The sequence below is a fragment of the Eubalaena glacialis genome, chromosome 8, assembly GCF_028564815.1.
Source record: "Eubalaena glacialis isolate mEubGla1 chromosome 8, mEubGla1.1.hap2.+ XY, whole genome shotgun sequence".
Taxonomy (NCBI): Eukaryota; Metazoa; Chordata; class Mammalia; order Artiodactyla; family Balaenidae; genus Eubalaena; species Eubalaena glacialis.
The window spans coordinates 116,339,263-116,356,742 of NC_083723.1; the positions used below are offsets into that span (position 1 = coordinate 116,339,263).

The following is a 17,480-nucleotide window of genomic DNA, read 5'->3' on the forward strand; positions in this document are numbered from 1 at the left end:
ATTAAAAGCAGCAAGGGAAAAACAACAAATAACACACAAGGGCATCCCCATAAGGTTAACAGCTGATCTTTCAATAGAAACTCTGCAAGCCAGAAGGGAGTGGCAGGATATACTTAAAGTGATGAAGGAGAAAAACCTACAACCAAGATTACTCTACCCAGCAAGGATCTCATTCAGATTTGATGGAGAAATTAAAACCTTTACAGACAAGCAAAAGCTGAGAGAGTTCAGCACCACCAAACCAGCTTTACAACAAATGCTAAAGGAACTTCTCTAGGCAAGAAACACAAGAGAAGGAAAACACCTACAATAACAAACCCAAAACATTTAAGAAAATGGGAATAGGAACATACATATCGATAATTACCTTAAATGTAAATGGATTAAATGCTCCCACCAAAAGACACAGACTGGCTGAATGGATACAAAAACAAGACCCATATATATGCTGTCTACAAGAGACCCACTTCAGACCTAGAGACACATACAGACTGAAAGTGAGGGGATGGAAAAAGATATTCCATGCAAATGGAAATCAAAAGAAAGCTGGAGTAGCAATTCTCATATCAGACAAAATAGACTTTAAAATAAAGACTATTACAAGAGACAAAGAAGGACACTATATAATGATCAAGGGATCGATCCAAGAGGAAGGTATAACAATTGTAAATATTTATGCACCCAACATAGGAGCACCTCAATACATAAGGCAAATACTAACAGCCATAAAAGGGGAAATCGACAGTAACACAATCATAGTAGGGGACTTTAACACCCCACTTTCACCAATGGACAGATCATCCAAAATGAAAATAAATAAGGAAACACAAGCTTTAAATGATACATTAAACAAGATGGACTTAATTGATATTTATAGGACATTCCACCCAAAAACAACAGAATACACATTTTTCTCAAGTGCTCATGGAACATTCTCCAGGATAGATCATACCTTGGGTCACAAATCAAGCCTTGGTAAATTTAAAAAAATTGAAATCGTATCAAGTATCTTTTCCGACCACAACGCTATGAGACTAGATATCAATTACAGGAAAAGATCTGTAAAAAATACAAACACATGGAGGCTACACAATACACTACTTAATAACGAAGTGATCACTGAAGAAATCAAAGGGGAAATCAAAAAATACCTAGAAACAAATGACAATGGAGACACGACGATCCAAAACCTATGGGATACAGCAAAAGCAGTTCTAAGAGGGAAGTTTATAGCAATACAAGCCTACATCAAGAAACAGGAAACATCTCGAATAAACAACCTAACCTTGCACCTAAAGCAATTAGAGAAAGAAGAACAAAAAACCCCAAAGCTAGCAGAAGGAAAGACATCATAAAGATCAGATCAGAAATAAATGAAAAAGAAATGAAGGAAACAATAGCAAAAATCAATGAAACTAAAAGCTGGTTCTTTGAGAAGATAAACAAAATTGATAAACCATTAGCCAGACTCATCAAGAGAAAAAGGGAGAAGACTCAAATTAATAGAATTAGAAATGAAAAAGGAGAAGTAACCACTGACACTGCAGAAATACAAACGATCATGAGAGATTGCTACAAGCAACTCTATGCCAATAAAATGGACAACCTGGAAGAAATGGACAGATTCTTAGAAATGCACAACCTGCCAAGACTGAACCAGGAAGAAATAGAAAATATGAACAGACCAATCACAAGCACTGAAATTGAAACTGTGATTAAAAATCTTCCAACACACAAAAGCCCAGGACCAGATGGCTTCACAGGCGAATTCTATCAAACATTTAGAGAAGAGCTAACACCTATCCTTCTCAAACTCTTCCAAAATATTGCAGAGGGAGGAACACTCCCCAACTCATTCTACGAGGCCACCATCACCCTGATACCAAAACCAGACAAAGATGTCACAAAGAAAGAAAACTACAGGCCAATATCACTGATGAACATAGATGCAAAAATCCTCAACAAAATACTAGCAAACAGAATCCAACAGCACATTAAAAGGATTATACACCATGATCAAGTGGGGTTTATTCCAGGAATGCAAGGATTCTTCAATATACGCAAATCAATCAACGTGATACATCATATTAACAAATTGAAGGAGAAAAACCGTATGATCATCTCAACAGATGCAGAGAAAGCTTTCGACAAAATTCAACACCCATTTATGATAAAAGCCCTGCAGAAAGTAGGCATAGAGGGAACTTTCCTCAACATAATAAAGGCCATATATGACAAACCCACAGCCAACATTGTCCTCAATGGTGAAAAACTGAAACCATTTCCACTAAGATCAGGAACAAGACAAGGTTGCCCACTCTCACCACTATTATTCAACATAGTTTTGGAAGTGTTAGCCACAGCAATCAGAGAAGAAAAAGAAATAAAAGGAATCCAAATCGGAAAAGAAGAAGTAAAGCTGTCACTGTTTGCAGATGACATGATACTATACATAGAGAATCCTAAAGATGCTACCAGAAAACTACTAGAGCTAATCAATGAATTTGGTAAAGTAGCAGGATACAAAATTAATGCACAGAAATCTCTTGCATTCCTGTATACTAATGATGAAAAATCTGAAAGTGAAATTAAGAAAACACTCCCGTTTACCATTGCAACAAAAAGAATAAAATATCTAGGAATAAACCTACCTAAGGAGACAAAAGACCTGTATGCAGAAAATTATAGGACACTGATGAAAGAAATTAAAGATGATACAAATAGATGGAGAGATATACCATGTTCTTGGATTGGAAGAATCAACATTGTGAAAATGACTCTGCTACCCAAAGCAATCTACAGATTCAATGCAATCCCTATCAAACTACCACTGGCATTTTTCACAGAACTAGAACAAAAAATTTCACAATTTGTATGGAAACACAAAAGACCCCGAATAGCCAAAGCAATCTTGAGAACGAAAAATGGAGCTGGAGGAATCAGGCTCCCTGACTTCAGACTATATTACAAAGCTACAGTAATCAAGACAGTTTGGTACTGGCACAAAAACAGAAATATAGATCAATGGAACAGGATAGAAAGCCCAGAGATAAGCCCACGCACATATGGTCACCTTATCTTTGATAAAGGAGGCAAGCATATACAGTGGAGAAAAGACAGCCTCTTCAATAAGTGGTGCTGGGAAAATTGGACAGGTACATGTAAAAGTATGAAATTAGAACACTCCCTGACACCATACACAAAAATAAACTCAAAATGGATTAAAGACCTAAGTGTAAGGCCAGACACTATCAAACTCTTAGAGGAAAACATAGGCAGAACACTCTATGACATAAATCACAGCAAGATCCTTTTTGACCCACCTCCTAGAGAAAGGGAAAGAAAAACACAAATAAACAAATGGGACCTAATGAAACTTAAAAGCTTTTGCACAGCAAAGGAAACCATAAACAAGATGAAAAGACAACCTTCAGAATGGGAGAAAATATTTGCAAATGAAGCAACTGACAAAGGATTAATCTCCAAGATTTACAAGCAGCTCATGCAGCTCAATAACAAAAAAACAAACAACCCAATCCAAAAATGGGCAGAAGACCTAAATAGACATTTCTCCAAACAAGATATACAGATTGCCAACAGACACATGAAAGAATGCTCAACATCATTAATCATTAGAGAAATGCAAATCAAAACTACAATGAGGTATCATCTCACACCGGTCAGAATGGCCATCATCAAAAAATCTATAAACAATAAATGCTGGAGAGGGTGTGGAGAAAAGGGAACACTCTTGCACTGTTGGTGGGAATGTAAATTGATACAGCCACTATGGAGAACAGTATGGAGGTTCCTTAAAAAACTAAAAATAGAACTACCATACGACCCAGCAATCCCACTACTGGGCATATACCCTGAGAAAACCATAATTCAGAAAGAGTCATGTACCAAAATATTCATTGCAGCTCTGTTTACAATAGCCAGGACATGGAAGCAACCTAGGTGTCCATCATTGGATGAATGGATAAAGAAGATGTGGCACATATATACAATGGAATATTACTCAGCCATAAAAAGAAATGAAATGGAGGTGTTTGTAATGAGGTGGATGGAGTTAGAGTCTGTCATACAGAGTGAAGTAAGTCAGAAAGAGAAAAAGAAACACAGTATGCTAACACATATATATGGAATCTAAGGAAAAAAAAAAAAAGGTCATGAAGAACCTAGTGGCAAGATGGGAATAAAGACACAGACCTACTAGAGAATGGACTTGAGGATATGGGGAGGGGGAGGGGTGAGATGTGACAGGGTGAGAGAGTGTCATGGACATATATACACTACCAAATGTAAAATAGCTAGCTAGTGGGAAGCAGCCGCATAGCACAGGGAGATCAGCTCGGTGCTTTGTGACCACCTAGAGGGGTGGGATAGGGAGGGTGGGAGGGAGGGAGATGCAAGAGGGAAGAGATATGGGAACATATGTATATGTATAACTGATTCACTTTGTTATAAAGCAGAAGCTAACGCACCATTGTAAAGCAATTATACTTCAATAAAGATGTTAAAAAAAAAAAAAAAAAGAACTACTTCCCTTTGGCAATGTGCTCCAGTATTCTGCTGCACAAACACACAAATGCAATGAAAAAGAAAAAAAGAATTTTTTTTTGTACTTTAAAAAATTAATTAATTAATTAATTCTTATTTTTTGGCTGCATTTGGTCTTCGTTGCTGTGTGTGGGCTTGTTCTAGTTGTGGTGAGTGGGGGCTACTCTTTGTTGCAGTATGCAGGCTTCTCATTGCAGTGGCTTCTCTTGTTGCAGAGCATGGGCTCTAGGTGCGCGGGATTCAGTAGTTGTGGCACATGGGCTTCAGTAATTGTGGCACGTGGGCTTCAGTAGTTGTGGCATGCAGACTTCAGTAGTTGTGGCTCACAAGCTCTAGAGCGCAGGCTCAGTAGTTGTGGCGCATGGGCTTAGTTGCTTCGCAGCATGTGGGATCTTCCCAGGCCAGGGATTGAACCTGTGTACCCTGCATTGGCAGGCAGATTCTCAACCACTGTGCCACTAGGGAAGTTCCTATAGCCATTATCTTGTAATGACTATTAATGGAGTATAATCTGTAGAAATACTGAATCACTATGCTGTACACCTGAAGCTAATATATTATAAATCAAATATACTTCAATAAAAAAGGAATAAAATGGAATTTCCACATGATTAAATCTTTCATTTGTAAGTTTAGAATTTGGAGGGTAAATTTTCTAAATTTTAGGGGGTAACTTTCCAAATTAAAAAAAAAAATCTTTTGAAAAGGGAATTCTCCTCCACTGTTGGTTGGTAGGAATGTCAATTGGTGCAGCCATTATAGAAAGCAGTATGGAGGTTCCTTAAAAAACTAAAAGTAGAGGGACTTCCCTGTTGGTCCAGTGGGTAGGACTCCACACTCCCAATGCAGGGGGCCCAGGTTCGATCCCTGGTTGGGGAACTAGATCCCGCATGCATGCCTCAACTAAGAGTCCACATGCCGCAACTGAGGAGTCTGCATGCCGCAACTGAGTCTGCATGCCACAACTAAGAAGTCCGCAGGCCACAACTAAGAAGTCTGCATGCCACAACTAAAGATCCCACGTGCTGCAACTAAGACCCGGAGCAGTCTAAATAAATAAATAAATAAATAAATAAGTAAACATTAAAAGAAAACAACTAAAAGTAGAGTTACCATATGACCCAGCAATCTCACTTCTGGGCATATATCAACAAAAGAGAAAAACTCTAATGCTAAAAGATACTTGCATCCCAATGTTCATAGCAGCACTATTTACAGTAGCCAAGACATGGAAGCCTAAATGTCCTTTGACAGATGAATGGATAAAGAAGATGTGTTTATATATACACACACACACATACATATACATACAATGGAATATTACTCAGCCATAAAAAAGAATGAAATTCTGCCATTTGCTGCAACATGGATTGACCTAGAAATAATAAGAAGTGAAGTAAGCCAGAGAAAGACAAATATATGATATTGCTTATATGTGGAATCTAAAAAAAAGATACAAATGAACTTATATACAAAACAGAAATAGACCCAGAGACATAGAAAACAAACTTATGGTTACCAAAGGGGAGAAGTAGGGGAGGGATAAATTAGGAGTTTGGGATTAACAGATACACACTACTATATATAAAATAAACAACAAGGACCTACTGTATAGCACAGGGAACTATCAATATATTCAATATCTTGTAATAACCTATAATGGAAAAGAATCTGAAAAAGAATATATGTATGTGTGTGTATATATATATATGCATAAAACTGAATCAGTTTGCTGTATACTTGAAACATTGTAAATCATCTATACTTCAATTTAAAAAAAAGAAAAAAATCTTTTGAATTCTAATTTAATTGTTTTGTGGTCAGAGAATGTGATCTATGTGATACTGATTCTTTGAAAATAATTGAGACTTTTTGGGCCAGTATGGAGTCAATTTTTATAAATGTTTCTTGTGTGCTTGAAAGAATGTGTACTCTCTAATTTTAGGATAGAAGGTTCTATTTATGTTCAGTATATAAAAAGTTTTAATTATGTAGTTCAAATCTTCTATATCCTTACTAATTTTTTTTTTGCTTGATACCAGTAAATGAAGGAAAGTGCGTTTGTGTGTGTGTGTGTGAGAGAGAGAGAGAAAGAATAGCCTTGTGATATGTGATAGTATCAATACTTTTTCTCTCTTTCATTTTCCAGAGCTCTCCGGGTCATCTTAACTGGTGGAGCCAACAGTTTTCAAGACTTTATTGGGGAGATTCTGCCTTATGAGAAGATCATCGTTCACCCAGACTTCACTGTCACTTCTCCTAAAAATGATCTTATGCTGATAAAGTTGTCTGTACCCCTCACCTTCTTCTACACCAGCATTTTTCAGTTGCCTAGTGCCAAGATAAAGGAATTTCCAGATTGCTTGATTTACACCTGAGTAAATAAAGAATCTGTTGGTGAGTGACTGTCCAAAAGAAGAGTTAGCTGTGTTCTTGGATATATTCACATCTTCAGGGTCTCTGAGGAGTTAGGGGAAGGAATTGGAACTTATTTTTAAGCACATGTGTAAAGGTAGAAATAGAGCAACAATATCAGCTCTTTAGACTAGAAGGGGTAATCTCCTTTAGGGCTTTGGGAATCAAATCCTAAATCAAAAAGTGTTGCATGTATGTATCACATTGGCACACACTGCAGAGGACTGGGATTCAGGGATTTATGTTTGAGTTTTGGTTCTGCCATTTATTATAGGGTTATTGACAAATTCTTTAACTTCTTTGAATCTTAATTTGCAAGTTGGTAAAAATCACATTTTTCCTTTACCTGCCTATCAGCGATATGGTTATCACTTACAACAATGATAACAGCTACCATTTGTTGAGCACTAACTACGTCCCAGGCACTAAGCATCCTATACATATTATTTAGCCATCATCAAACATGTAGATAAATTTTCTTAGGATTTATATCTTGTAAATGAGGAAACCAAGACTCAGGGAGATTTAACTAATTGTCCAAGGTTATAAACTTGGTGATGGCAGAGCTTGGATTCAGATCTTGTTTGATGTGTGGAGTGTCTTGGTTGGCACCACTCCTTGATGCTGATTATCTTTCAAAGATGATGAATGAACAGGAGGATATGTTTAATCCATGGTCTGTTCCATCAGTTCTTCCTCTGCAGTCCATTCTAACTGAAAAGAAGCCCTGAAGGAGAGGGAGGCAAGATACCTTATGAAAATGCAAATAGGAATGAAAGCCTCCTTTATTTCTTGTGCTTAGGAAATCCAGGCAGTAACCTGCACAGCATTATGAATGAATTGAACACTGATTCAATCTGCAAAGCTTTACTGGGTGAAAAGTTCCTTGAAGACATGTTCTGTATGGGACGCATAGGAAGAAGCAGAGATAAATGCCAGGTAACCTTTCTTATCTCATTTGCCCATAAGCTCAATCTGTGCTCTTCCTCTTTGTCTTTGTGTCTCTGTTACCTCTCATCCTTCACGAGGGTCTGTATTTTGCAGTCAGGCTAAGAGCTCAGAGAGTAAGGGGCTGAAGAATGATGACTCTCTCTCCTCCACCCTATGTTAGAGATGAGAGATATGGATTTTTGAGAAGTGTAAAGCTATCTTCCAGCTACCATTTTGAAATTTCTGTCTAGGGATGACTGGGTGGTAGGGGTAGTTAGTACAATGGAAAGAAGCTTCCACAGTATTATATCCTGGGCCCTTTTGCATGGCAGATATAGTGGCTTTTGCTTTTGTTCCAGTGCTGAAAAATTTCCAGGTGGGAGGGAAGTTCTGATCCCCTCTACTCTGTCTGGCAGGTGACCACAGCTGCACCAGCCACATGTGGCGGTGAATTACAAGGAATTATGTCTTGGGCAACTGGAGGTATTCTGACAGGTCATACTATTGTCTTCACTGACATCTCCAGCTACATTCCATGGATTGAGAACATTATTTCTACAAAATAAGCTGATATAGAACTCCACTGATACCCTTACATCCCAGCTGATCCATGGCAACCACATTATATATCTCAGTCCCAGTTTTTCCTAGGATCTAGGCTTGAGTGGAGTTTCAGAAGAGATCACTGATGACTCCTGGGTGTTAGCATTACTCTAGTTTCTTTAACTGTTTCTTTGCTTATTCCCAACTCATGAATAAGTGTTTATAACATTGAAAGCATGAACGCTGGTCTCAAGAAGTGTAGTCCACCCAGGAAGCTTTCTGGATTCTACCAACTCAGATACTTCTGTTAAAATACTCCCTGTTTTATCCTGAGCACACAGAAGACAAGTGGAAATGAGGGACAATAACTACCAGGAGTCTGTTTGCACAAGATGCAAACCACGTAGCTGGACAGTAATTGGCTGAAAATTAATGAGACGATTTAGCAGTTCTTCTAATGACCAGGTGTGTCCTGGGTGAGTGAGAGTGAGTGTGAGTGTGTGTGTGTGTGTGTATAGGGGTTGTAGTTAATGTTTCCATTATCTATCAACACTTAAAAGATCTATAGAATAAAATTTTTCTTAGGTTTGCTGAGGCCACGCAAAGTTCAGTGTAATTTTGGAATACGGATTTCTGTATTTTGAGCTATGGCTGTAATGCATATTACAAATATCAAGGATTTTATAAATGATAGGATGGGTTTCTTCCAATAGATTTTCTTTCCAGTTTACTGCTTTTTTATTTGCTTAAAATCACAAGACTTTCTTAAAGGGGAACAAAATAGTGGAGTTCATGAGGATTTTGCCTGAGAATTTTTATACATGACCCTGAATGCACTTTCTAGGCCACGCATGTATTCATGAGCACGCGCTTTCATTCTCAAGCACACCCAAAAGACACTTGTTTGTCATTCCACAGCTGTGTTCTCCACATATTGTTTCATTAATCCTCAATAGAGTAAACTGATTTTGATTTAAAGCCTGTTAATTTTCATATAAAATATTGAACGTTCCAGAAATTTCAGTGTCTGAAATGTAAAATACATTTTTTTAACATCTTTATTGGAGTATAATTGCTTTACAAGGGTGTGTCAGTTTCTGCTTTATAACAAAGTGAATCAGCTATACATATACATATATCCCCATATCTCCTCCCTCTTGCATCTCCCTCCCACCCTCCCTATCCCACCCCTCTAGGTGGTCACAAAGCACCGAGCTGATCTCCCTGTGCTATGTGGCTGCTTCCCACTAGCTATCTGTTTTACATTTGGTAGTGTTTATATGTCCATGCCACTCTCTCACTTTGTCCCAGCTTACCATTCCCCCTCCCCGTGTTCTAAAGTCCATCCTCTACGTCTGTGTCTTTATTCCTGTCCTGCCCCTAGGTTCTTCAGAACCTTTTTTTTTTTTCTTTAGATTCCATATATATTTGTTAGCATACGGTATTTGTTTTTCTCTTTCTGACTTACTTCACTCTGTATGACAGTCTCTAGATCCATCCACGTCTCTACAAATGACCCAATTTCGTTCCTTTTTATGGCTGAGTAATATTCCATTGTATATATGTACCACATCTTCTTTATCCATTTGTCTGTCGATGGGCATTTAGGTTGCTTCCATGACCTGGCTATTGTAAATAGTGCTGCAATGAACATTGGGGTGCATGTGTTTTTTTGAATTATGGTTTTCTCAGGCTATATGCCCAGTAGTGGGATTGCTGGGTCATATGGTAATTCTATTTTTAGTTTTATAAGGAACCTCCATATTGTTCTCCATAGTGGCTGTATCAATTTACATTCCCACCAACAGTGCAAGAGGGTTCCCTTTTCTCCACACCTCTCCAGCATTTGTGGTTTGTAGATTTTCTGATGATGCCCATTCTAACTGGTGTGAGGTGATACCTCATTGTAGTTTTGATTTGCATTTCTCTAATAATTAGTGATGTTGAGCAGCTTTTCATGTGCTTCTTGGCCATCTGTATGTCTTCTTTGGAGAAATGTCTATTTAGGTCTTCTGCCCATTTTTGGATTGGGTTGTTTGTTTTTTTAATATTGAGCTGCATGAACTCTTTATACATTTTGGAGATTAATCCTTTGTCCATTGATTTGTTTGCAAATATTTCCTCCCATTCTGAGGGTTGTCTTTTCGTTTTGTTTGTAGTTTCCTTTGCTTTGCAAAAGCTTTGAAGTTTCTTTAGGTCCCATTTGTTTATTTTTGTTTTTCTTTCCCTTTCTCTAGGAGGTGGGTCAAAAAGGATCTTGCTGTGATTTATGTCATAGAGTGTTCTGCCTATGTTTTCCTCTAAGAGTTTGATAGTGTCTGGCCTTACATTTAGGTCTTTAATCCATTGTGAGTTTATTTTTGTGTATGGTGTTAGGGAGTGTTCTAATTTCATTCTTTTACATGTAGCTGTCCAGTTTTCCCAGCACCACTTATTGAAGAGGCTGTCTTTTCTCCACTGTATATGCTTGCCTCCTTTATCAAAAATAAGGTGACCATATGTGCGTGGGTTTATCTCTGGGCTTTCTATCCTGTTCCATTGATCTATATTTCTGTTTTTGTGCCAGTACCAAACTGTCTTGATTACTGTAGCTTTGTAATATAGTCTGAAGTCAGGGAGCCTGATTCCTCCAGCTCCATTTTTCGTTCTCAAGATTGCTTTGGCTATTCGGGGTCTTTTGTGTTTCCATACAAATTGTGAAATTTTTTGTTCTAGTTCTGTGAAAAATGCCAGTGGTAGTTTGATAGGGATTGCATTGAATCTGTAGATTGCTTTGGGTAGCAGAGTCATTTTCACAATGTTGATTCTTCCAATCCAAGAACATGGTATATCTCTCCATCTATTTGTATCATCTTTAATTTCTTTCATCAGTGTCCTATAATTTTCTGCATACAGGTCTTTTGTCTCCTTAGGTAGGTTTATTCCTAGATATTTTATTCTTTTTGTTGCAATGGTAAACGGGAGTGTTTTCTTAATTTCACTTTCAGATTTTTCATCATTAGTATACAGGAATGCAAGAGATTTCTGTGCATTAATTTTGTATCCTGCTACTTTACCAAATTCATTGATTAGCTCTAGTAGTTTTCTGGTAGCATCTTTAGGATTCTCTATGTATAGTATCATGTCATCTGCAAACAGTGACAGCTTTACTTCTTCTTTTCCGATTTGGATTCCTTTTATTTCTTTTTCTTCTCTGATTGCTGTGGCTAACACTTCCAAAACTATGTTGAATAATAGTGGTGAGAGTGGGCAACCTTGTCTTGTTCCTGATCTTAGTGGAAATGGTTTCAGTTTTTCACCATTGAGGACAATGTTGGCTGTGGGTTTGTCATATACGGCCTTTATTATGTTGAGGAAAGTTCCCTCTATGCCTACTTTCTGCAGGGCTTTTATCATAAATGGGTGTTGAATTTTGTCGAAAGCTTTCTCTGCATCTATTGAGATGATCATACGGTTTTTCTCCTTCAATTTGTTAATATGATGTATCACGTTGATTGATTTGCGTATATTGAAGAATCCTGGCATTCCTGGAATAAACCCCACTTGATCATGGTGTATGATCCTTTTAATGTGCTATTGGATTCTGTTTGTCAGTATTTTGTTGAGGATTTTTGCATCTGTGTTCATCAGTGATATTGTCCTATAGTTTTCTTTTTTTGTGACATCTTTGTCTGGTTTTGGTATCAGGGTGATGGTGGCCTCGTAGAATGAATTTGGGAGTGTTCCTCCCTCTGCTATATTTTGGAAGTGTTTGAGAAGGAGAGGTGTTAGTTCTTCCCTAAATGTTTGATAGAATTCACCTGTGAAGCCATCTGGTCCTGAGCTTTTGTTTGTTGGAAGAATTTTCATCACAGTCTCAATTTCAGTGCTTGTGACTGGTCTGTTTATATTTTCTGTTTCTTCCTGGTTCAGTCTAGGAAGGTTGTGCTTTTCTAAGTATTTGTCCATTTCTTCCATGTTGTCGTTTTATTGTCGTAGAGTTACTTGTAGTAATCTCTCATGATCGTTTCTGTTTCTGCAGTGTCAGTTGTTACTTCTCCTTTTTCATTTCTAATTCTGTTGATTTGAGTCTTCTCCCTTTTTTTCTTGATGAGTCTGGCTAATGGTTTATCAATTTTGTTTATCTTCTCAAAGAACCAGCTTTTAGTTTTATTGATCTTTGCTATTGTTTCCTTCATTTGTGTTTCATTTATTTCTGATCTGTGATGTTTATGATTTCTTTCCTTCTGCTAACTTTGGGGTTTTTTTGTTCTTCTTTCTCTAATTGCTTTAGGTGTGAGGTTAGGTTGTTTATTTGAGATGTTTCTTGTTTCTTGAGGTAGTATTGTATTGATATAAACTTCCCTCTTAGAACTGCTTTTGCTGCATCCCATAGGTTTTGGGTCGTCGTGTTTTCATTGTCATTTGTTTCTAGATATTTTGTGATTTCCTCAGTGATCTCTTGGTTATTTAGTAATGTATTGTTTAGCCTCCATGTGTTTGTATTTTTTACGGGTTTTTTCCTGTAATCGATATCTAGTCTCATAGCATTGTGGTCGGAAAAGATAACTTGATACGATTTCAATTTTCTTAATTTTACCAAGGCTTGATTTGTGACCCAAGATATGATCTATCCTGGAGAATGTTCTGTGAGCACTTGAGAAGAAAGTGTATTCTGCTGTTTTTGGTTTGAATGTCCTATAATTATCAATTAAGTCCATCTTGTTTAATGTATCATTTAAAGCTTGTGTTTCCTTATTTTCATTTTGGATGATCTGTCCATTGGTGAAAGTGGGGTGTTAAAGTCCCCTACTATGATTGTGTTACTGTCAATTTCCCCTTGTATGGCTGTTAGCATTTGCCTTATGTATTGAGGTGCTCCTATGTTGGGTGCATAAATATTTACAATTTTATATCTTCTTCTTGGATTGATCCCTTGATCATTATGTAGTGTCCTTCTTTGTCTCTTGTAATAGTCTTTATTTTAAAGTCTATTTTGTCTGATATGAGAATTGCTGCTCCAGCTTTCTTTTGATTTCCATTTGCATGGAATATCTTTTTCCATCCCCTCACTTTCAGTCTGTATGTGTCTCTAGGTCTGAAGTGGGTCTCTTGTAGACAGCATATATATGGGTCTTGTTTTTGTATCCTTTCAGCCAGTCTATGTCTTTTGGTTGGAGCATTTAACCATTTACATTTAAGGTAGTTATCGATATGTATGTTCCTATTACCATTTTCTTAATTGTTTTGGGTTTGTTGTTGTAGGTCCTTTCCTTCTCTTGTGTTTCCTGCCTAGAGAAGTTCCTTTAGCATTTGTTGTAAAGCTGGTTTGGTGGTGCTGAATTCTCTTAGCTTTTGCTTGTCTGTAAAAGTTTTAATTTCTCCGTCAAATCTGAATGAGATCCTTGCTTGGTAGAGTAATCTTGGTTGTAGGTTTTTCCCTTTCATCACTTTAAATATGTCCTGCCACTCCCTTCTGGCTTGCAGAGTTTCTGCTGAAAGATCAGCTGTTAACCTTATGGGGATTCCCTTGTGTGTGATTTGTTGCTTTTCCCTTGCTGCTTTTAATATTTTTTCTGTGTATTTAATTTTTGATAGTTTGATTAATATGTGTCTTGGCGTGTTTCTCCCTGGATTTGTCCTGTATGGGACTCTCTGTGCTTCCTGGACTTGATTGATTATTTCCTTTCCCATATTAGGTAAGTTTACAGCTATAATCTCTTCAAATATTTTCTCAGTCCCTTTCTTCTTCTCTTCTTCTTCTGGGACCCCTGTAATTCAAATGCTGGTGTGTTTAATGTTGTCCCAGAGGTCTCTGAGACTGTCCTAAATTCTTTTCATTCTTTTCATTCTTTTTACTTTATTCTGCTCTGTGGTAGTTATTTCCACTCTTTTATCTTCCAGGTCACTTATCCGTTCTTCTGCCTCAGTTATTCTGCTATTGATTCCTTCTAGAGAATTTTTAATTTCATTTATTGTGTTGTTCATCATTGTTTGTTTGCTCTTTAGTTCTTGTAGGTCCTTGTTAAATGTTTCTTGTATTTTCTCCATTCTGTATCTAAGGTTTTGGATCATCTTTACTATCATTATTCTGAATTCTTTTTCAGGTAGACGGCCTATTTCCTCTTCATTTGTTTGTTCTGATAGGTTTTTACCTTGCTCCTTCATCTGCTGTGTATTTTTCTGTCTTCTCATTTTGCTTAACTTACTTAACTTGCGTAACTTACTGTGTTTGGTGTCTCCTTTTCGCAGGCTGCAGGTTCGTAGTTCCCTTTGTTTTTGATGTCTGCCCCCAGTGGTATGTTGGTTCAGTGGGTTGTGTAGGCTTCCTGGTGGAGGGGACTGGTGCTGTGTTCTGGTGGATGAGGCTGGATCTTGTCTTTCTGGTGGTCAGGACTGCATCCGATGGTGTGTTTTGGGGTGTCTGTGACCTTATTATGATTTTAGGTAGCCTCTCTGCTAATGGGTGGGGTTGTGTTCCTGTCTTGCTAGTTGATTGGCATAGGGTGTCCAGCACTGTAGCTTGCTGGTCGTTGAGTGGACCTGGGTCTTAGTGTTAAGATGGAGATCTCTGGCAGAGCTTTTGCCATTTGATATTACGTGGAGCCCAGAGGTCTCAGGTGGACCAGTGTCTTGAACTTGGCTCTCCCACCTTAAGGGCTCAGGCCTGACACCCGGCTAGAGCACCAAGACCCTGTCAGCCACACAGCTCAGAAGAAAAGGGAGAAAAAAGAAAGGAAGGAAGGAAGGAAGGAAGGAATAAAATAAAGTTATTAAAATAAAAAATTTAAAAAATATTATTATAAATTAAAAAAATAAAAAAGTAATTAAAAAAAAAGAAAGAAAGAAGAGAGCAACCAAACCAAAAAACAAATCCAGCAATGATAACAAGCACTAAAAACTATACTAAAAAAATAACCAACCAAAACAGACAGAACCCTAGGGCAAATGGTAAAAGCAAAGCTATACTGACAAAATCACACAAAGAGGCATATACATACACACTCACAAAAAGAGAAAAAGGAAAACAAACAAACAAACAAAAAATATGTATATAAAAGAAAAAAAAAAGGAAGAGAGCAACCAAATCAGTAAACAAATCTACCAATGATAATAAACTCTAGATGCTAAACTAAGATAAACATAAAACCAGAAACAAATTACGTGCAGAAATCAAACCCCAAGTCTACAGTTGCTCCCAAAGTCCACCACCTCAATTTTGGGATGTTTCGTTGTCTATTCAGGTATTCCACAGAGGCAGGGTACATCAAGTTGATTGTGGAGATTTAATCCGCTGCTCCTGAGGCTGCATGGAGAGATTTCCCTTTCTCTTTGTTCGCACAGCTCCTGGTGTTCAGCTTTGGATTTGGCCCCGCCTCTGCGTGTAGGTCGCCTGAGGGCATCTGTTCTTCGCCCAGACAGGAGGGGGTTAAAGGAGCGGCTGATTAGGGGCCTCTGCTCACTCAGGCTGGTGTCAGGGTTGGGGGGGTAGGGAGGGGTATGGAATGCGGGGCAAGGCTGCTGTGGCAGAGGCCCACATGACATTGCAACAGCCTGAGGCGCTTTGTGTTTTCCTGGGGATGTTGTCCCTGGATCATGGGACCCTGGCAGTGGCAGGATGCCCAGGCTCCTGGGAGGGGAGGTGTGGAGAGTGACCTGTGCTTGCACACGGGCTTCTTGGTGGCTGCAGCAGCAGAGTTAGAGTTTCATGCCGGTCTCTGGTGCCTGCGCTGATACCCACAGCTCGTGCCCATCTCTGGAGCTCGTTTAGGTGTTGCTCTGAATCCCCTCTCCTCGTGCACCCCAAAACAATGGTCTCTTGCCTCTTAGGCAGTTCCAGATTTTTCCCTGGACTCCCTCCAGGCTAGCTGTGGCGCAGTAGCCCCCTTCAGTCTGTGTTCACGCAGCCAGCCCCGCTCCTCTCCCTGGGATCTGACCTCCGATGCCCGAGACTCAGCTCCCAGCCCCCACCCGCCCCGGTGGGTGAGCAGACAAGCCTCTCGGGCTGGTGAGTGCTGGTCGGCACCGATCCTCTGTGTGGGAATCTCTCCGCTTTGCCCTCCACACCCCTGTTGCTGCGCTCTCCTCCGTGGCTCCGAAGCTCCCCCCTCTGCCACCCGCAGTCTCCGCCAGTGAAGGGACTTCCTAGCATGTGGAAACTTTTCCTCCTTCACAGCTCCCTCCCCGAGGTGCAGGTCCCGTCCCTATTCTTTTGTCTCTGCTTTTCCTTTTTTCTTTTGCCCTACCCAGGTACATGGGGAGTTTCTTGCCTTTTGGGAAGTGTGAAATCTTCTGCCAGCATTTAGTAGGTGTTCTGTAGGAGTTGTTCCACATGTAGATGTATTTCTGATGTATTTGTGGGGAGGAAGGTGATCTCCACGTCTTACTCCCCCGCCATCTTGAAGGTCCCTCCTGTTCATTCTTTTCTTTACCACAGATACACCCTCCCCCTCCTTCACTGTAGCATTTGTCTTCACTAACACCATCAGAGAGCTTGTATCTCCATCGAGTTCTAATGTAATTGCAACATCCACTGCACCAAAACACAAATTATTTCTGATAACCTCCTTTAAACAAGTTCTAACACATAATGTATTATCTCATTTTTAAACATTGTAAGTGGCCATGCTAATTAACCAAAAATTATGAAGCTTAGGAGTATAGGAACAGAGCTTAGTATTGTAATAAAATATAAAACTGTCATCAGTTTAATTTGACACACATATAGTGATGTACAGAATCATTGTAGTACATTGTTATTAGACATAAATTTACTTAGGTGACTATAATTTCCATTAATTTTATACAATCTCCCCTTGTGGTTTAATTCTTGTTAAAACACATATGCATGTCTTTTCTCTTTTCCATGTACTGAGGAAAGTCTGTAGCTGATGTCCTCTTGCAAGTACAGAGAACAAACAGGATGCCCGCAAGACTGTTCTACCTTTTTCTTGCCTTTCTTTCAGTATGGCCAAATGAACTCTGTTTCCTCCTGCATATGGTTTTCATTCATCCCTGGTGTTCCCTTTCTACCATATACCTACTCCTTG

The 17,480-nt window shown here is 38.7% G+C and overlaps 1 protein-coding gene across 1 annotated transcript in view; it reads left to right on the forward strand.

The window, feature by feature from the left end:
* LOC133096650 (serine protease 58-like) overlaps nt 1–8,474 on the forward strand; it is a 29,489-nt gene extending 21,015 nt beyond the window's left edge. The window contains 3 exon segments of the mRNA XM_061198266.1: nt 6,713–6,960; nt 7,781–7,917; nt 8,325–8,474. Coding sequence (XP_061054249.1) covers nt 6,713–6,960; nt 7,781–7,917; nt 8,325–8,474 — 535 coding nt within the window.
* Nucleotides 8,475–17,480: the final 9,006 nt, after the last annotated feature.